Consider the following 22,580-nt stretch of genomic DNA (forward strand, 5'->3'; position numbering starts at 1 on the left):
ACACGTTTCTGGTTACCTAGAAATCTTGTTATTTGTTTTATTTGTTTTTTTTTTTTTTTTTTTTTTTTTTTTTTAACAAAAAATCAGTAATTAATTTAAATGGTAAATTTCTCTTTTAGCCCAACTTTATCGGTTGTCATATTGACCAATGAATTCAAATTTTTAATAATTAATTGTGAAAATTAAAAAATAAAAACATTTTCACATATTTATATATTGTAGGTGCTCACTTGAGTCTGTGACAAGCAAATGCATTCCAAAGGGCATGATTTTAATGTTTCAATTAAAAGCGAATTCCATAAGCAGAGGAAAAGAGTCAAAGCGGTTAATAAAAATAATGAATTTGGCATTTTTTTTAATTCGGCAAAACGATCAGCGGTGATGACAGCAGTGATCTTTATTTTCATTGATTTACATATATATATTTACATATATATATATATATATATATATTTAAATGTATAAATATGAATATATATATATATATATATATATATATTTATAAATATATATATTTTCTTTTATTTATTTATTTATTTAATTATTTATTTGGGAGTAAATATTTAGATGGAAAATTTGTTATATAAAGAATTTTAAAATTATCTTATTTTTATATCTTATTAGATATAAGTTATTAATTAATTGATTATGCCGTTGAACACTATTATGTTACGCATCAATTAACCGCTAACTGAGCAAGAAAAAATTCCGCATCCGTGACCGTTGCACGCAAATTTCAAATAACAACTAAAATACTTATTTACTGTGCAACATTGTTTACATTTACAAATGGAAGCTGTTTCTGATGGAATTAAAAAAATGCCGGTAAACATTTCATAGCCTACTCAACACAAGTTACCTTCCAATGTGCAACTGGAAGAGTTTTTCCTACAATTTCATTGAGAGCATTTGCATTGTTTTTTTATTTTTATCACTACTTTAACACTCTCTCACTCTCGTTCTCTCTCTCTCTCTCTCTCTGTCACTGTCTCTTCCTCGCTTTTATTCTCTTCGAAAGCTCTGTTCTTCAAAAGCTCAGAGAATAGACTGTAAATTGTTTTTGACCCAGCAAGGAACTGATGAACTTGAAACAAGCAAGGTATAGCAAGGTTCTTTGCGTCATAAAACGAAATTTGAATACCCGCGATTAGAGGTCTCGATACTCATTTTTCTTAAGTCTATGCCTATAGATCACGCCCATTTCAAATGTTTTTCCCGTTAAATTTCTCTTTTTCAATAAATTCACTTAAGAGCAACAGATACACTTGGGTATTCAACTGGGCAGCCGAACTTAGATTTTAAGTTTTATACTAATATTTAGAAATACATACATTTTTATGTACCATCACCGAAACACCGAAAGATAATACGAAAGGACTTGAGGTGAACGCTTAACCTGCAGGTGGTGGGCGAAATTAAAAATTCATGCTTTTCTTAAGATTTTTGAAAGTGGACGGGACGCATAGAAATTTTGTAGCGCACCCGTACGCACACATATACGCATAAGCACATTTAAATTTGAGTTCGGCTTTTAGAGTTTTCATGTAGCCACGTTTTCCTTTTCTTTTGTATTTATTTAAACCATAATTAACAAGAGACTATTGTTTGAACTAAATACTAATATTAAAATTAATAACAATAATTAAAATAATAATTATTCATATCAAGCCCACATTAAACTCATTTGAATGTAACTTCAATATAAGAAAATTATAAATTAGTTCATGACAACATTTGCACACCTTACACCACTTGTAGCACAAATAAGGTACTTAAGTTTGTACGGATGTATGCAACACCCACACCACAAGGGCTAGAGATAGACTCACCTTTAATTCAAAGACACCTCCTAAAGCGATCTAAGGCCACGTCTCAATTTTTGAGATAATTTGATGAAATGTGCTACACTAGCATGTTTTGAGCCAAGGACGCCAGCTATTAAAAATGATTCGACAAAATTTTCATATAACAGCTTTTCAACATAAGTGTGGTGTGTGTTATTTAATGATCGGTCTTTACCAACTATAATGTATTTACTTGTTTGGGTTGCAAATGCAATGGGAAGGGAATATCAGATAGGAACAGATATTCAGATTCGCTGTAATCTAACGCCGCAACTCAGGACGTAACGAATTTTCATAGCTAGTTAGCACACACATTAAAACGCTTCGAAAAATAATTGCAAAATAATTTATATCACATAATGAATGGGCTACTGAGTATTAGATAGAAACTTTCCATGGCGACAACTCATTTTTATCCGTTTCCTCTGAGGTTATGTCGTGATATTGTTTCTTTCCTTCTCAAGTTTCAGTTGGTCACATTCTATCCCCGTGGGATATAAGTTTACAAGCTTCAATAGCAGCATAGAAATAAAAACCGTTTTGCTGAGCAAAACTTTCCACATACATATATACATATATAGAATTGCGTGGCAGTAACATAGAGTGCGAAGAAGGGAAGAAATATTTTTAATTTATGTGAGAACATAAATGTGGATAATTACTCTAATTTATTAATTACGCACTATTGATAGGAACTTAACGATCAGTTTCTTTCCATTAAAAGAATTAAATGTCTTCGCCTTTAGTTGCAAGCGCGTTACGAAACTAGCGAAAGGACGGAGTTTTATAAAGCTATTGAAGGGGAACTTTTTACGAAAAAGTAATTTCAGAATTATAACTTGGTTCGATATCCTACTACTTATTATTTTTCAAAAGAAACAATGCTTGCCATCACTCATCGTCTATGTGATCGTAAGGTGCTATGTTATCGTAAATATTCTGCTGCATAACTAAAGCATAGCAAAAACGTTTCACAAATACTGGAATCTGAACGAGAGCGACGAGCCTTAAAGGTGAACAATGTCTTCGACAGCTACAGCTATTTTTTTAAACAATACCTGACCTGTAACTATAAATTATTCTATTGAAATGCAACAAACAAACAAAGCTTTTAAAACGTTCTTTTTTATATTAAAAAAAAACAAAAACCAATACTTGCGGGGAGTGTAGCTTTTTCTCCTTCATTGGAAATATGGTGGTACTACATCCCTTAATTTCCATGGCCAGTTGTGTGTCGTGATTACGTCGATACGTGCATATGCAAGCTTAATGCGACGGTACCCATTGGCTCACGAGCTAAATACGGATCAATATCTGTTGTCCCCCAAGGAGCACAAATTAGAGGGCCCTAGTATCCTTACAGCACGGGAAAGATAAAAAAGGGGATGGGTTTATTTTCCCCCCTCCAGACAAGGCAAGGCTTGTCTGATACCTTGACATTCAACGTCTGAGCGAATTTAACGAAACGCTGGCCATAAGAAAACATTGATCTCAGCCACGAGCAAATATTCTACGCTAGACATCCTTTGGGTGGACGATTTTTACGTTTGACCTATTCATACTTAACAGATTGCCATTGCATTTCTCTTCATATGTTCTTGATGCCCGAAAAGAAATCTTCACACCAGAGTGTCATATTCTCAGCCAGTCAGTATAACTTCTTTGCTCCAGGGATTGTGGAAGATCTGTTGAAAATACCTAAACCTTTGGAGTAACTGGCTAAATAAAACAATACAATGTATTATGAGTCTTTTCAATCTAAGCGGCCTACTACTTGGGAATTTTACCAAAAACGACTGATGCAATTGAACAGAAAAGCGGCGGCAATATAGGAAGTGCCAATAGTGCCAATTTACTATACAATACACGTCCACGTTTACCAAAAAATTGGCGGAAGCTCTATCAAACTCCTGACAAGTATAGTATGCCACCTGCTTAAAGAATTTTTACGTATAGCGAATGTAAAGCATAATAAAGGTATAATATTAGTTTGGGGAAAAAGAAATCCATTATTTTTATATGAACTTCAGGACTTTATTTAACATGCTTCGGATTGTCCGATTTGGGTCAAATATGCACCGTTTTATTGTATGATTTGTTGCCATTTTAAAGGTAACTTTAAAATGCCTCTCTAATAGAAGTCCTGGTCTCTATTTGCAAAAAACTCTAGTAGTCGATTTTCACAATCCTCCCTAGATTCCAATTTTTTATCATTAAAGAAATTTTGCAATGCAAGAAATTTTGCAATACGTTTGACCATATGGAAGCAACTCATAATAAATAATCCCCTTCCAGTCCCGCCAAATGCATAGCAAAACCTTCCTGGCCGTTAGTCCTGCTTTGACCACCGTTTCAGATGCTTCACCGCTCTTTGACCACGATCGTTTTCGCACAGGGTTATCGTGTGTGATCCATTTCTCATCTCCAGTCACCATCCGCTTAAGAAATGGGTCTATCTCATTCCGTTTGGCCAAGGCTTTGCAGATGAAAATTCGATCCATCATGTTTTTTTTCTGTTAATTGGTGTGGCACCCAAACATCGAGATCTTTTTGAATCCAGCTTTGTGTAAATGGTTTAAAACTGTTTTATGGTCGATTTTTAGCTCCTGGGCGATGTTACGACTGCTAACATGCCGGTCAACTTTGATCATTTCTCCGAGTTTATCGACATTTTCGACGACCGGCCTACCTGTGCGAGGTGCATCTTTAACATCAAAAATTCCTGAACGGAATCTACGAAACCAAAATTGCACATAATTGGCTGTTACAGTACAGTATCGGAACCATAAACACCCACCATTCACAATTTTAGCCGCCTGGCTTGCATTTTCGCCTTTGTCAAAGAAAAACTGTAAAATGTACCGAATTTTCTCTTTGTTCACTTCCATTTTTAACACGCTGTAACTCACAACTGAATGCACCAAATAAACAACAGCAAAAGAATTTTTTTTACTGCGAAATGTCACCTTTCCAACGAGCATAAATATGAAATTGTTTGATCGATACTTTACGAGAAATCTATCAGTGCAGCCATTTACTGAAAAAATAATGGATTTCTTTTTCCCCAAACTAATATAAAATGACTAACTATTTAATTAAGATAGCTTACCCAATATATAAAGACTAACACACACGATCGCGTTAAACGTACACTTTTTGAACTTTTTAGAGTTTCATTGCCCAACAAGAACAAAGAAATTTATATTCATCATAAATCAATATATTAACTGTGTTATGAACTGATTTTTTATTCATTCACTGTGAGTGTGTCGTCATCAGATGGTGTCATTATGATTTTTAAACGGCTTTGATAAATATTTGTCGTCAATTTTCTTTCCTTTCGTAAACAAGTCGCGTTCAGTTTTCCAGCCAGCAAAGGTAAATGTGTTTTTAGACAAATCATAATGGTTTTCAAGCCAATATCATATCTCTACCGAGATTCAATCTTTTACCTCGAGTCTTGCATTCGATGAAGTAACGGCGACGGGTGATGGAACGAACTAAAATATATCTGAGTTTACGTTGATCCCTTATAAGTCTTACCTTAAAGTCGGGACTTGTTTGAAATCGATTTGAAAATTTTATTATATTCACTTGAGTGATATAATGTGATTACAAGACCAGTTAAGGCAGCTTAAAACATAAATCAAGCAATTCCCTTCTGCTTGGTTCTGATATTATGATTCTGTTGATAAAACAATCAGGGCAGGATGAGACAGGTTTCTAATCCTATACAACTTGCACTTAACATCACAGCAATAAGATATACATTCTCTTATCTGCTTTCGAATCAGCAACAACTTTAAAATTGAATGACGGTTGGTCCATTTTAAGTCTAACATTTGAGAAAGCAGACCTCGGCTGCGTGTACAGAAAGCTTAATCATTTAATCATTAGCATATTTGTACGAATGAAGCCGCTTTAAATTAAATACTTTAGGCAAACGATGGAATTTTATAGCTCCTTTTGATAAGTACATGGAAAAACGTCTTCATAAATCTGCAACAGTTCGCTATAAGCCTTGAAATTGCTAAAGTATTCGTGCACTACTTAAAGCCTTCTAATCTATGCTCCCCAAAGGCATTTGCGTTCTATATAAACTTTAAAAGGAGTAACAGATAAGCATACTTGTTCACATTTAAACATATGCACATCATAAAAATTCCACTTGCGTATATGCAACGTGTACATGTGAAACAACGTAAAGTGTCATAAAAATCTTTAAGTTTAAAACTTTTATGCATTTTTTTTTTTTTCTCTACTTTTCTCAAGTATAATACAAAGAAAATGGGAAAAAAGATCCGAAAGAAATGAAAGTTAAAACAACAATCATTTGCATTACATTTGTAAAGTAATTAAAAGATTTTAAAAACAATAAGAGTTCTCACTCGGAACAAAACTTTTACATACACATGCGTATACTGAAGAAAATAAAATAAAAACATTTGTCAAAACTGTGATAAAAGCAAAAGGAGAGGCAACAACATAGACCTTGAAACGAATCTAGGATACCCTTTAACTCAAATGAATTTGTAACACATAAAGCATGCATACTCGCTTGAAAATATATACTTGATGCGATTCATTTAGTACAATTAAGACAAACTCGGAAAAGAGTGTTTGGACCCCAAATTAATATCATCCCTATAAAGTTAGCTCCGATCTGCCATATATACACTTAAACAACTGTAACTTGTCAACTAATAATAATAGTCGGAATCTCATAACCTTCTGACACGTATCATTTGCAGGTTACTATTGTCCACAAGTCATATGGGTCTATCAACAAGTGTTGTAAAAAGGTGCAAAAGGATGGCAATTAGCTACCGTGCGAATTGAGTGAAAATGGCTGTTCGAAGCGTTCCCAGGCAAAAAAGAAAAGTTTTCCGTGGCGTATTGTGACTGGCGATGGACCAACCTACATCGACACCGAAGCGGTATAATCATAACTACAAAATTTGACTGTGCGTATGGAGGGATCAGCAGTAGTGTGTTACGGATTAATAAAACCGAATGAAATTGTTACTGCAGATGTCTATCGACGTCAATTGGACAAACTGAGCGATGTATTATTGCAAAACAGACCAGCAACAGCGGTTAAAAGACGCAAAGTTATCCTCTTGCATGACAACGTTCGGCCACACATTTCTAGAGCTGTCAAGCATAAACGGCGGCTCGAATAAGAAATTCTGCCACACCCAACGTACTAACCAGACATCGCGCTTTTTAATTACCACCTATCCATATCGATACAGGATGACGTGGTTGGCAAGCGGAAAAAGTGCAAAAATGGGTTAATGATTAAATTGCTGCCAAACCAATATCGTTCGTGTCGAAAGGACCAGTTGCCAGAAAAGTGGGAAAAATTTGTAGAAATTGATGCAAAAAATTTTTAATTAATATTAGTTTGGGGAAAAAAAAAATCCATTAATGGTTTCTATAAGCTTTAATAACTATCTCAGCTAATTTGTCAAGATTATATGACGCTTTTATAATATTAGTAAGCGAAAAATGCCAAAATTGATTGACAACAAGCGTTTTCGCTGTTCGATAGCGATGTGTTTGCTTAATAAGATTTCTAACAGTCTTATGATCTTTCATTATCGATATTTGGAATTGCTTATATTTAGGCAACTTCGTTTAGGATCAATTCTAACAGCCAGCATGAGAAAGGGAATTTTGCTCGCGAAGCTGAAAAAGAAGTAAGAAGAGAAAGCAAATCTTAGAGAGCGAAATGTATCAAAGACAAAGTCGTAAGTACGTAAAATTGTCTCATATAATTCATCCGCATGAGTAGACGGGTAGATGAGAATCGCGGCAACCAAGTTTGTGTTCGCGGGCTTAAATCTCAATACGGTTGAGCTTACTTTAGTCGTGAGTGCTCAGTCGCCAAGGCACAACACTTACCGATTATACACATACACACAGACAGACAGACATTAAACGGATCCTCAAAGACGCTATAGCGAAAAATTATTTAGTTGTATCAAAGACTGCCCGCTATGTACGGGAGTTGATTTTATGCCAATCTTCTTTCCATTTTCAATTACAATATAAATTGATTCCTAATTACAAAAAAGCACTTGTCATTAACCGAATCTCGAAAATATAGTCCACATAATACAATTGAAAATTATTTCAAATTTATTAGATTCGCTAGGAAAATAGTAAGCTCCAACTGAATTAAAAGTCCTTCAGCATTGTGAAACAGTCAATTTTAATCAAGCATTTTCATGCATTTTTGCCCATCGCAGCGTATTTGAAAACAATTCTATACCCAGCACAATAATATAGAAATCATGCTTTGCAAGCTTGATCGGACTGCACAAAGGTGCAGTATATTATGAGCTGCTTTCATAGAAAGACATAATCATTTCCTTACTCAATGTCAACGTTGGATGAAATTAAATGAGGCATTCAAAGAAAGAACCCAAAAGTTGGCCAATAGCAAAGAAATTCTGTTCGACACCGGCACGTTTCAAAGGTCTTACTCACCTTTAGTCAAATGCTAGGAAAATTCTTCCGCACTTTTCGTTAATCACTATCGTAAGATTGTCCGTTAAATTTTCATTGGAAATAGTAACATGAAGTAGATTTAGGTTTAGGTTATTAGTGACCGAGTAGGCAAGAGTTTCGACTAGCAACTCCAATGGTCGTGGGTTCAAATCTCAAATGCGCTAGAGCCGAAACCCTTAGATGCTGGTACTTTAACACTTTAGTCTTAGAATTTATTCTCTGGCTAAATTTATAATCATAATAAAAATAATAATAATAGTAATAGGTTTAGGTGAAAAAAAGGCCAAAACACTTGAAAGGATTGAAAGATCATGAAAGTATCAAGAAAAAAAATAAAAAAAATAAAAAAAATAAAAATAAAAGCCCAATAAGTATTTATTTAGATGAGAAAAATGTTATTATTTCGCAATTGAGAAGATCGTAAGCACTTTCTCACCGACTTGTTCGGCTTGATAGCGTGGGTGAGAATGTTCCTTGCGTTATGTCAATGCGAATACACTCTACGATGATAGAGATAAAAAGTAATAAAAGAAAAAAAAAAAACTCTATCTCCATAGCAATACGTTTATGTTCGTTTCCTTGCGGTTATGCTCAAGTGCCGATTTTTGTTTTCAAACTTCTAAAAATCTTACTTTACTTGAACTTAAATTTGTGTATACTTTTTCATAAAATAATTATAATAATAATAATAATAATAATAACAATAACAATGATAAACTTATAAATTTTAAACTGATTAAAAACTCATGAAAAATTTAATACGCCTCGACTGCAAAGCAACAACGGTAACAATAATAATAGCAACAAACAATGAAATCTAATACAATTGCTTATGCCATAAAAGCATGAACAAAAGAATGCGAATAAAGCTGACATATCATATGGAGCGTTTTTCTCCGCAAAAGAAAAATCTCATTATAATTCAATTACATTCACTCAAATGTCTGTCTTAACATGCGTGTAATACTTTTGTTTTTTTATTGCGAAAAAAAAAATAAAAAAAAAAAAAAAAAAACAAAAAACAAAAAAGGGATGATAGGAAAAAAACGCCAAACTTATTGTTGCATTAACTGAAATCCAAAGAAACCATAACATCACACATTGGTAACGACATTCCGTGAATTGCGAGCATAATACAGAAATAAATCCCCTTTCGCAGCAAATATCTGTCCGTCTGTCTTACCGTCTACTTGTTTATTTGTCTCTCCCCTTCAACGTTTTAAGCATTTTTTACAAAACGCATACCAAACGCTAAACATGAAGTGAAAAATTCAACTAACAGCAAAATATAAACATTGCGAAGATGGTAGGTACAGCCACAGCCACAGCCACAGTCACAGTCATAGTCACAGTCACAGTCACAGTCACAGTCACAGTCACAGCCACAACTATAACTAACATTATATAACATATACACATGCCCATACATATATAAAGATAACATATACATTTGTGTGTGAAAAAGTTTTTATTATTATATATAATAATATCTTCTTAGCTGTTTTAGATTTTTGCTGTTTGTTTTTTGTTTGTTTAGCTTACTCTATACACATAATCAGACTAAAAATTGCAGTAACACCCAGTGACATCAAAGCGTACCAACCAACAAACGGAAGTAATGTACATTCAAGGAAAATAAAACAACAACAAAAAAAACCGAAGAAAATAACGAAGCAAAAAAGAGAGCAAAAGAAAAGAAGAATCACTAGAATAACAGTTGAAAAAACTACTTAAATAGAAATATATTGTTTTAGTGGTTGTGATATGTGATTGAAATGTATTGTTTTTGACAGATTTAACTAAAAGAAAAATAGAGGGAAATAAGACCAGATACCACATCACAGCGCACATATATACGTATATACATATAAACACACGCACACAGAGTCACACAGAAAATGCTCTACTTCCTTCTTTACATCATATACACACTCTCATTCAATACAAATATGTATATAATATATATATATATACATATATATATATATATATATATTCGCGACAAAGTATGGGAATTAGATGCAAAACAAAAATGTAAAGTAATCTAAAATATTTATTCAAACAAGTGACACTTAGTGACACTTTATTTATTTGCGCAGCTTAACTTGACACTAGTGAATGCTAAACAGACTTTCACAATATGACAGCATATTTAAGGGATTTAATAGAACAAAACAAAAAAAAAAACAAAAAAAAAAAAAATTGTTATTTCGCTTTTTTTCCCTCACACCATACATATATCGCTAAGGCAAAAGCACCGATATTCCATTAGCTGTTAGAAGCAAGATACAAGAGAAGATACGAAAACATTATACAATAAAAGTAATTAATTGTAAATATTTCAGATCGATCTCAATAAATGTGAAGGGAAAATAAATAAAAGAAGAAATAACTTAAGCTCAAGTTTGTCTCTATTCATTAACTCATCATTTATTTCCTATTCTACGCCTACATCCGTTTTATTTCGTCACTTATTTATTTACGTGGAACAGAACTTTCATTATACCGATCGATTCAGTATCGTTTTGTCTGTCTGTCCGTCACATTTTTTTATGCTCAACATACAGATCGAAAGTTTTGAGATGTTTTGGTTGAATTTTCTACACCGACCTGCTTTGGCCAGTTACCGCGTAACACCCTATCCTGAAAAGCTGGTATATGAATAGTTGTAGGGTGGTGTAGCATATTTAATGTAAGTGTCGGGTCGGGTCCTCCGACAGCTGCTGCTTTCGTTTTTAGGATTATAACAGAAACAAGTTATTCAAAATACTTTATCGAACTAACGGCAGCCCTTTTCACTTTTTGGGCGATAAATGTATTTCTCGACAAAAGAGAAACTTCAAGTTTGAGACTATTCTGAAATTGTATCATTTTTTGATATCTTCATAGATTGTCAAATGCTGATCGAAACAATAACTCTATCATTCTATCACTCGGTTTTGTCAATCTTTACAAATCTCCCTGCTCCATTAAAGGTTTGCAATGAAATAAGTGTCCATTTAATTCTATGCTATTCCGTGTCCATGTAAGTTCGTCACATGTTGTTCTTTAAGAAATAACTGAAATATTTTTTTCCAAGCTGTTATTAGTTTCGAATATTTATCATCTGATGCTATGTTTGTGTCCTCTATTTCGATAAGGTACACGCCCACAATACATAAGAATTGAAACATTTCCGCCCGAATGTCTATATTGTTGTGCTTGTGTGTGGGTGTGTGTGTAATCAATGGGCATAATATTAGTGAAATTTTACAACTATTCTTGCGCCTATTACCGAATAAAGGGCATTCCCCTACAATCTGAAATACGGATCGTACAACCCATAAAGTATATATATTCTTAATCAGAATGGAAATCTGAGACGATTTGATCAAGTTTGAGCTCATCAATTCTTCAGTATGCAGTGTGTCCACGTAAAACTCATCATCTCAAAATATAAATTCGACAACTGGAAAATCATTATATTTGGGAAAGATTGACCATTAAATACGCTCCTTCACTTCTCCTAATTCAATCATTAAGTCATTTTCATTCATTCAATGCACAGTAAATGATCAATTATTTTCATATATTCTTACTTTTCATGAAAGCCCTCATCCTACAGAGCGACCCGAACATCAACTTACCTAAACCAAATCTAGTCTAGCAAAATTCATTTACTTATTAAAAATTTTATAATTTCTCACCTGCTTCCGTCATTTAATAAACTATAAATTAAACTTTGTTGGCATATAAAGATTTACTTATATGTATATGAGAAGCTCCAGAATTCGCTTATATAAAATAAATACCAAAAAATTAGTCCACTTAAATTATTATTATAAACCGATTTTCATCATAAAATATTGAAAATTAAGCCTACTTGCCATATAAGAGTAGACAGACCTACGTAGTCCAAAATCAATAAGATTAATTTCCAATAAGTCCAATAAGTGTTGGGGAGTAATTTTCGCCATAAGACATTGAAAATTACACCTTTTTATCATAGTTCAATTTTTGTATGGGGGTCTCCAAAAAATTACAACATTTACTTAGCGATTTTTGTCAACGACTTTTGAAAATTGCATACAACTTTTCTAAATAAAGCGTTATATGGAGAGTGGTCGAAGAAATGATCCGGTCAAGAGAATTCGTTCTTTGGCCAAAACAGATTAGTGTACCAAATGTCAGCAAAATATCTCAAAAATTGTAAACCATAAGCTGAACATAAGAATACACGGACGGACACAGAGAGACGGAGGCAGAGAGACAGCCAAAGAGAAAAAGTGGGTCTATTTATTTTAACATCCGCTCTAACTCATTATAAACCTATACCACGGGTAGTGTAGAGTGTAGAAACTGCAATTTCTAACTTATAGCATGTCATGCAAAGTCACGTAGAATGAAATACAAACGGTCCCGATTGATCAATAATCCTACCCACTATTAACAATTCCATAAGAATTGCTTAGGTACCGTATTAAAGTAATGGATGTGAAACAATTGCTTTAAAATAAGCATCAATTTTCCACTTACCCCATTACACTTCCTATTAGAATATTCAACAGAATATAACTTTTTTTATATGACCTATGGAGCTTTCTAGCCAGGTTCTTGTTCTCTATCATTCAATTTTTCCATTAAAATTAATTTAAAATATTTTAACGGTATGATTTCACTCAGCGGTTGCATTGGTGATTTCCATCATACAAAGCAAATTTATTTTATTCAAATTTTGGTAGAAGGTCTTCGTATACGTGAGAACGCTTGCACAATCAATAGCCATAGCAGTAAAAACAATAGTCGTATTAGTCGCATTAGTTTTACAATAGTAAAATAACAATAATACTAGATTAGCTTTACTAATATCCGAATGTTGCAAAAATTTGTGAAAAAATTTCAAGATAATATATATGTAAAATGATGTGAAATTTTTTTTTGCTTTTTGTACACTATTTTGAAGGCATCTGTTAATATAATGTCAGGTAAAGATATGCTATTATCATGAAATTTAGTTCACTAGGCGCAGCATAGTCCATGGAGAGCTAAAATAATGTAAGGGGATAAGAAAAGCAAAAAAAAAAAAAAAAAAAAAAAAAAGACAAATTTTTATATAAAAAATTATTAAAGCAAGACAAATAACTTTCAAAGACAGTTTTTACCTTAAAACTTATATATATATATATATATATATATATATATGTACGTATGCACACACACACATACATTATTCACCATAATTACATTTACTTTACGCGCAAAAACTGTCACAGCTAGAATAATTATTTACACGAAATGAAATTTCATATAGTAGCAGGCAGTGACAATAATACAAACTGCATTTACCATCATCAACTACTTTTATTACTATTATTACTACGACTACGACGACGACGACGATGACGACTACGACTGCGATTACTACTGCTACTAGTACTGCTATTTTTATTGCCGCTGCTACTGCAAATATAATATAAATGCAACGCAACCAAACGAAATGAGAAGCAAAGCAAAGGAGAAGAATAAATGAAATGTTAAATTAAAAAAAAAGAAAAGGAAAAAACTTATAAACTAAAATATTTCTTTAACTTTGTGCTCTTTAAATAAATAGACAGTAGTTTTTTATGCTGAGCTGAACAAACGGAAATGTTTAAGCGAAACTCTAACTGCAGAGACTAAAATATATCTGACATATTTATGACTGCTGATGCTACAAAATATTTTTTCTTCATAACCATATATATATACATATATATATATATATATATATATGTAATAGGTAACAAACGCATGGCACAACCAACTAAAAGTAACAACAGATAAGCTTCGAAACACACAACTAGCAAAGATATATTTAAATCTTGCAATGAATTTTGAATACTCAACCTACAAAGCAAATACAATGCGAATGGTTTGCGTTCATTGGGAACGCGCTAATGAAGAAAATGAAACCATTTTGTCGAAAGCTATTAATGCAGATATTTTAACATGATCGTCTGTGTGAATGGGCCACTCCCACCCATTTCTCAAACTTGGTATGTAGAATGCAAACAAATTTACATAAACCAAGTGTAGGGAACCTCAGAAGAGTCAAACACATGGACAGCAAAACACAGACAAACGTCTCACGCTGTTCAAGTGCATATTGTATGCATTTTATGAAGCATCGGGTGAATATATCTGACTCTTAAAAAAAGAATAAAAAATTCATTATATTTTAGTTCGATGCCGTTAATATTATAATGCGACGTACAATCTATGTAAGATATTTTATGTGAGAAACAAAATTTTTCTACTAAATTATTGTAGAAAAATGACAATTGTTAATTTCCTTGTTCTAGTCGGACACAACAGATAACTCCCACAAAATTGAAGGATGTGACCTCAAGCCACATACTTGTTTCTTCTTTAATTGTTTCTCTTCCTATCACCCCTTATACAAACGGTTTCATTAGTTCCAACAGTTCTTTCTCCTACGTTTACCTTGAACATTATTCTATAGGTTGTTCCAATGCTTCTTCTGATCTTGTCCAATGTTCGAACGGTACAATTTGAGTCTCTTCACTCGAGCATACACAAGCATAGTTTCTTCGAAAATAAGCTTAGCTCTGAGCCAACAAAACCCTACTTGCGGCAAACCCTATTTTTCGTCCCGTGCTAAATCCATCCGAACTGTGATATAAAGTAAGCAAATCATTGATATCGACAATAAAGCTAAATATCTATGGCGGTCCCACTTGGGAAGTTAACCGGGCGGGTTCCGTTACGGTCTATTTTAATCCAAATGAAGCGATCAGTAAAGAAAGCTATTAGCAGCAGTTGATACAATTCGGACGAAAAACGGGGGCAATATGCGAGAAGTCATAATATCGCATCTTTTCAATATAAAGCCCCATATATATAGCAACATAGCAAACCTCGCTTGCTGTTATCGCCACGTATTACTTCTTTCAATCACCACGGGTTTTAATAGATGAATGGATTGTTTCTTCGAAGGGAACTTTCTTTTTTATAACAACTCCTAAAAGCGACGTCTTTTGCGCATTGCCTTAAAAGACCAGTTGTCCTAATCGCACTTAATTCATAATCGGCATAAAAGATCAGCGAAACGTTGTAGAATACATTGAGCAAAGTAACTCTCAACTTTTCTTACAGCAGCCATTCGACTTGGCTAAAACTTCATCAGACACTTGCAAAAGCACATAGTAGTCAGTTCTTTAGTGCTAATATTCGTAAATAACGTGCAAGTCTGCGCAGGACGCGCCGGACTATATAACATAGACCGCTAAATCTTCTTATATAAACATCGACCATTCGGGACTGGCACGGAGAGCTGTTGTTCTTAGTAAAAGATTCATTTTATTATCGGTTTTAAATACTCATAATAGAAGAAATTTGCATGAATTTAAACTTGAATTGTTGCAACCGCCACCGCATTTTCCACATTGGGCCGTCAGCGCCTATTAACTGCTTGCAAATCTCGAAAAAGTACTACAAGGAAAAATATTTGCATGAAATGATGGATATGATGGAGGGTCATTGCGGAGACTCTGACATATTTGGAGGATATTGACGTAAATCATTCTGTAAAAAAGCCATCTAAGTGTTGGAGAAGCGTTGGAATGATTTTATTGGTTTAGAAAGAGACTGTGTTGATGGACAAGGTCGGACTGTGCCAAAAAAAAAATATTCTTTTCTCTTATCAATTTGAAATCGAAATCGCAATAATTGGCTGCTATGCTAAAAGTAAAATTATCATGTTTAGTTATCACATTCATCAATATTTTTCAATCACAATAGGCGGCAGTTAAATGTGTTACGGGCGATAACTTCTCGCGGATATTGATCGTAAGGTTGCCAAATCGAGTCACACATTAGGCATTTGCTCAGTGTAGGTGTAATTGACACTTATGCTGTAAGCGTAGAATAATACCAAGGGGGAGGTGATGTTTCTTGCTTCACAAATATCTTTCATGTCTGCTCTTATTGTCTAGATTGCTTTAATTCACTTTGTTTGTCTTCTTCTTTTTTTTATTTGTGCATTCAGCTAATTAAGACATAATACTTTTCCCGACACATTCTTGTTTCGATAACTTGTTACTCTAGAATAAAAACTAACCAGTTTCAGTCGAGAGTCTTTGCTTAATTATTTCAAATGCGTGAGTGGAATTAGAATCCTATATTTTTACTCTGTCATTTCCAGGTTCACATTCATCACCAAGAATAGGAATATACCGAGTATATTCTACATATATATATGTACATATATATATTTACGAAAATTGACTTGAAAACAGACATCGCCCGAAATGGGCAAAAAATTGTAACTTTGAACTTCTGACACCAGATAGTACTCTATAATATCTACTGATCACTGCTTTCAGAAATTATAATGGTTGGCTCACTGGTCCAAGCACATGGTGTGAAATTTCCCACTACTATGCTCTTCTTTCTTTTTTTTTTTTTAGTAAACAAGCCCAAGAGATCTTTAGAGCGGGATTGGAAGAATTGAATATCCACGACATACAATTTGGTTAAGGCAATGCAACATTCTGCATAGCGCGTGAAGAATGAAACCATTGAAAGGAAATTCGATGAGCGACGTCCACAAAAAAGATACGATGAAGAATTAGTCTTAAAAACTTTGTGCTTTATAACTGAGTAAAAACGCTGTAAAGGAGGTCCCTAAACTAATGTTCGATAAGAGTAAATTTCTAAATTGATTTGATTGAAAACTATTGCCATTAGTGTAGTGCGAACTGAAACTTTGTAGAAATAATTATTATATATAAGTTCGAAGTAACAAAATTGATTCCGCTATTATGCTTCAGCGCTGGAACAGATGTAAAAATAATTCTCGCAAAAATAATACCAATCAAAAGAATTATTTAAAAGTTTCCTGCTTTTCAGCGGGCAATTTAATAATGACTTGAGAAATTTTTCTCTTAATTTTATTAATAGTAATTTATAAAATGAGAAAAGAACAAGAATAGAAATTGAACTCTTCTCTTGACTACTAATCAACAAGTTGAAAACTTATTACAAAGCACTTTCAAATTTCAATTTATCACCTTCAGCTCAAGTTTTAACAAGCAAATCTGTATGTATGAGTGCGTGGATACCTATACCTGCCAATTATTGTGCTTTCAAATGCAAAAACACTTTTCTCGTTTCTCGTTTTTCTTTTCTTTTTTTTTCCCCCAATTTTTCCTTTCTCTTCACTATTGTTGTTGTTGTTGTTGTACGTACCGTGATTCTAGCATCGAAAGTACATCAATTTTCCTGCAAAAAAAAAAAACAAAAAAAAAAAAAATGAAAGAAATTTTAAGCAGAAAAACAAAGAGCAAAAAAACAACACCATTAGTTTTCTCTCGTTAAGATTATCGGTCGTTGCAATTATAGTCGCTCATACGCACGATACGCCTTCAGTGTAAATCATGCGGTTACCATTTTGCAAATTAAGTTTCCAACCTTAAGACAAAAAAAAAAAAATGGAATGCGTTCAAGTGAACGAATGTTGTACTTGAAGTAGGCGTATGTGCGATTAAAAAAATACTTTGACAATTTTAATAACTGTATTGTGCATCTTCAAACGTAATTAAGCGACCATCGCTTACATGTGTACATGTGTTCAAACGAACTGAGTTCAAAACGAATTGAAAACGTTTTCAAAATTTTTAATTCAATTTCATTTTAAATATTCGTATCAGCCTAACACTGCATTGTTAATATCTAATACTATCTTCTTCGATAGCGAGCTCATCTACCATTCATAAGAAATTTGTGCAAATTTAAAATCATACCCTGACCTCTTTATACACTTTAGTCAAGTTCTATGCTGCTTAGTGCATTCCAAAAGCATCGTCAAACTTATAATGCGTACAAATTTTAATGGCGAATAGTGGAACTGTGCAACAAAGATATCCTTTTCAAGAATTTCTGTGTGTATAAATTCATATATACAGATATTTACGATTACGTATATATATATATATATATATATATATATATGCACTGCTATGTGCACTTTATGAACGAGGCAATTACTCGTTTCGCAATTACCATTTAGCTTAAAGCATATTTTATGCAGCATATTTATTTTGCGGTTAATTTACGCTCGTTAATTAAACATTAGATTGCTTAATTATGTGACTTCTTATCTATGCATTAAGCATTCTTATTTAAATAACAAAAGATAGCGTTTTACTTATGTACAAAGCACATTTCTACGAGTGTAAAATTAAAAAAAAAAATTGCATAAAACCACCTTAAATGCATAAAAGTAACGAGACCCTATCTAATATATCGCAATTTCACGAAAGCGAAGAACAAAAAAAAAACGCAAAAAACATTTTAATGATTTCATTTCATATGGAGTAAAAGTGAACGTAAGCTTCGTATTCTTTGTCTTTATAAATAAAAAATGGGTTTTTCTTCTTCTTTCTAAAGATAAACGACGTTCGGTAAAACAAAAAAAACAAAAAAAAAAAAAATAGTACTTCTTCTTCTTGTTCTTCCTTTTGATCACGAGAATTGTGTTTCGTTTCCGTAATGATTTTAACAGACGAAGAGGTTGGTTCGCCATCGCCTATAATTTGCTCAAAATTTTATTCGATCGGGGCAGATCATGAGCATTCATCAAAAATAAAAGAGTTGGAATTTTATCCTTATTGCGTACTGCAGTAAACACGGATTTTTCTTATGGCGCGATCAATTGATGGCCACTTTTTTTTCTGGAAATGTATACCCTTCACTGAAGTCCTTTTACATAGTGCATAGTGTTCGGATGTGTGCTAAAGTCAAGTTATCCCACTGTAAATGACAGTGGACTCTTTCCATTCGTTATCAGCTGTCGTATGGTCTCCACGTCTCCAGCGTAGAGTTTTCTTTGGATCGACAAACGCATTTCTTTTCGAATAATCATTAATTAATTAATGGCTCAAATGCGTTTTCTGATTACAAAATCATGGACAAGTATACTTTTTTCTGTCCAATCAGAGAATTTGATCTAAATGAAGTGTGAATAGAACATTCGTAAGCCTAAATATTGTATAAATATAAACTCAACTGAATTCTAATTCAAACTTTCGCTGTTATTTGCAAATAATTATCTTCTATAAGGCGATATGATCGTAGGCACGCAAGTTTACTGTATCTCGCTTTAAAACTTATTTTAAGGATTAAAATCAATAATTATAGCAATGTTTTCTTAAATTCGATTATCAGAGCGTTGTCTTTTTTTCTTGTCGCTATAAGGTCTTCATTGCATATCTTTATGCCCGCATTAGCAAGTAAATTATATTCGATTTATAATGTATGTGAAAGCGTAAATATTCTTCATTAACACAAGCAACGGAAGCGATTAAGACTGTATTTACGAGTAACTGTTGTCCTCCAGATAAAACAAAGCCCAAATGAACTATAATATGACGTATCACCTACTGGTTTGCATGTACTTTGAACAGCGCAATCTATCGGTAGAAATGATTAAGTAACGCAAAGTATCAAGATAACAATTTTCCATTTACTCTTATTAAGTTATTCAGTGTATAAAAACGCCTTTTCGGTATTCATTATTGTTGTTGTCTGATTTGAAGAAATCTGCTGCCGAAACTTATCAAACACTTTTAGAACTTTGGGATGATGCTTCTCCATCAAATCTCAATTGTCGGTTTTGTGCAACTTTTGATGTCAAGGACAAAGAACGACTTGGAAGACTTATTGGACGAGGACCCAGCTCAAATTCTCAAAGAAATTTCGAATAGCTAAACAGACGATAAGTGAATTATTTCTAGGCATTTAGATGCGATGAGGAAGATCCAAAAGGAGGGTAAATGGCTATCATACGAATTGACAGAAAATACCATTACAGTAAGAAAAGTTTGGGTGTGGCATATTCTGACTGGCGATGAAGGATGAATCTACTACAACAATCCCAAGTGCAAAAGTCAAGTGACACCCACACTAAACCCGAACATTCTTGGCCGTAAAGTTTTGTTCTACATATCGTGGAACCAGCAAGGTGTCGTATATTACGAGCTGCTAAAACCAAATGAAACTGTTACTGAACGATATAATGTTGCAAAAAAAGCCAGCAACAGCGGTTAACAGACTAGAGTTGCCAAAGCTCGAATTGAAAGTTGTGCCACACCCAGTATACTCAAAAGACCAACGCCTTCTGATTATCACTTGCGTACAGCATGACTTGATTGGTACGCGATTCCGATATGTGGCGGAAATGCGAAAATGATGGATCGCTTTGAAACCAATACCGTTCTCTTGACACGATATGCGGCTAGAAAGGTAGGAAAAAGATAATGTAGAAAATAATGCAATAGATTTTAGTTAATACATATATATATTGTACCAATTTTTCTCAATAAGTGCCTTTTTCAATTGTGAAAAATTATCACTATACATGCAAGTACCTAATATAAATACAACTTTGTTAGGAACATATCGCTTTACATAATATTTATGAGAATTATTCTTATTATTTTTTTTTAAAACAATTGTGCTTTGAAATGAAATTTTCTCTGATGACTTCAAGAGGAAGTCACGATACACGAGATAGTCAAATTTCGTGAGTTATTTGATGATATCAGCATTTTGTCGTATGGCAAGTTGGACTAACTAGCAATTAACAATGGTTCTCCGGTTCTGGCGGAATGGGATAAGACTTAAGAAGTTATTGTAAGAGTTTTTCAAACTTTATATACAATCCTTATATCCGGCATTTATATGCATACTATAGCATTGCATCTGATTCAATTCAGTTACAGTATGACTGATCCAATAGATATATCTATACACATATGGCTTTGGAGCCCAGTAACACCATTGGCATTATATTTTTTGTGTGTTTTATTCCGTCCACATATCTACATGTGTTTGCAATAATTGGTATCATCATCTGTCAATTTCCATCGTTAATAGTCTGGCTACGCCGTCTATGTTTTTATGGATTTCAAAGCGGAACCCGAGTATTTTAGCAGTGAGTCAGCAGTGAGTATAACATATACTCTGATACTGATGTTCACTATCATTATAACAATAACTGGACTAAGTTTTTTTGTGGGCAAATTTGGTTTTGTACGATTCGATTATTTGGTATATCCATGCATAACATTGCACGTCCCTGCGAACACCACGCATGTATATGCATTCATGGTAGAAAGAACTAAAAATTAAATTATTATTAATAAAAAACTCTAGAGCTGGTCTTGTCATTGTTGCTTACACATCCCTTTCGGCATAACGTAGCGTTCGCTGAGCTGGGCGAACTAATTCACAATATTTGCGTTAGTCAGAGGTATGCCACGCTATGTGAACTGCTACTACATTTCCCCTTTGATAGTAAGTCAAAACGCGTAACTCTTTGCTATTAATCCTCCATTTACTCTTTCAGTCTTTCAGTTGGTTGGTTGGGGCATGCCCAAGTGTGCTTATGTCCTTCTTCATCGTCCTATGTTGGAAATGTTTATTTTCATTTTTTAGATGTTTTAATACCAAATCACATCAAAATATGTATTGATTACAGACGAACTGATTATGGGTCGCATTATTGGCGTTTAATCGTTTCTATTACTGCAATCTCGTGTAGTTTTATCATGTTTTTTATACTTGGATTTTATTAACTTTTTATAGCTACTTTTTGTGCACGTCGATGTAATAATGATTTCCGTTCCGTTTTAATAAATTTATTTCTTCAATGCCGACGCAATATGCTCAACCCGATGCATATAAATGAATTGTAATTGTGGACTCGACAAACGACTGAAAATTATTGAAATTTCAAACTGATTAAGAATATCGAAGGGGTTCGTTGGTTGACATATTTCATAAAAATAAAATAAAAAAATTCTTTACACAAATCATTTTAAAAATATTAAAAGGATGAAATCGTTTGTTTATTTATTTATTTATTTTTTTTTTTTCTTTTTTTTTATTAATTCATTTAAAGCTATAATTGGGTTAAATCATCAATTATATTTAATTGTATACTTGCAAAGGCCATGAGCTAATAATTCCGATTAATCGTGTAAAAGAAAACAATAAAAATTATTTAAATACCGACGCGTATCTAATTTCAATAACGTCGATTACACAGACTATTAATTAACCTTACTTTAAAAACATAATCCTTAAGTATATTTGTTTGGTGCTGAAGTTTGAGTGCGTGTTGTTGCATAACAAAAAAAAAAAAAAAAAAAAAAAAAAAAAAAAAAAAAAACCATAATT

General features: G+C 33.2%; 1 protein-coding gene across 1 annotated transcript in view; it reads right to left on the bottom strand.

Annotated features, from left to right (window-relative positions):
* Window positions 1-384, bottom strand: part of LOC119634331 (chondroadherin-like) — a 5,136-nt gene extending 4,752 nt beyond the window's left edge. The window contains exon 1 of the mRNA XM_038028411.1: window positions 231-384. Within this exon, the coding sequence (XP_037884339.1) occupies window positions 231-350 (120 nt within the window). The 5' untranslated portion in view covers window positions 351-384. The remainder of the gene's footprint in view (window positions 1-230) is intronic.
* Window positions 385-22,580: the final 22,196 nt, after the last annotated feature.

This window comes from Glossina fuscipes, unplaced genomic scaffold (assembly GCF_014805625.2).
Source record: "Glossina fuscipes isolate IAEA_lab_2018 unplaced genomic scaffold, Yale_Gfus_2 0, whole genome shotgun sequence".
NCBI lineage: Eukaryota > Metazoa > Arthropoda > Insecta > Diptera > Glossinidae > Glossina > Glossina fuscipes.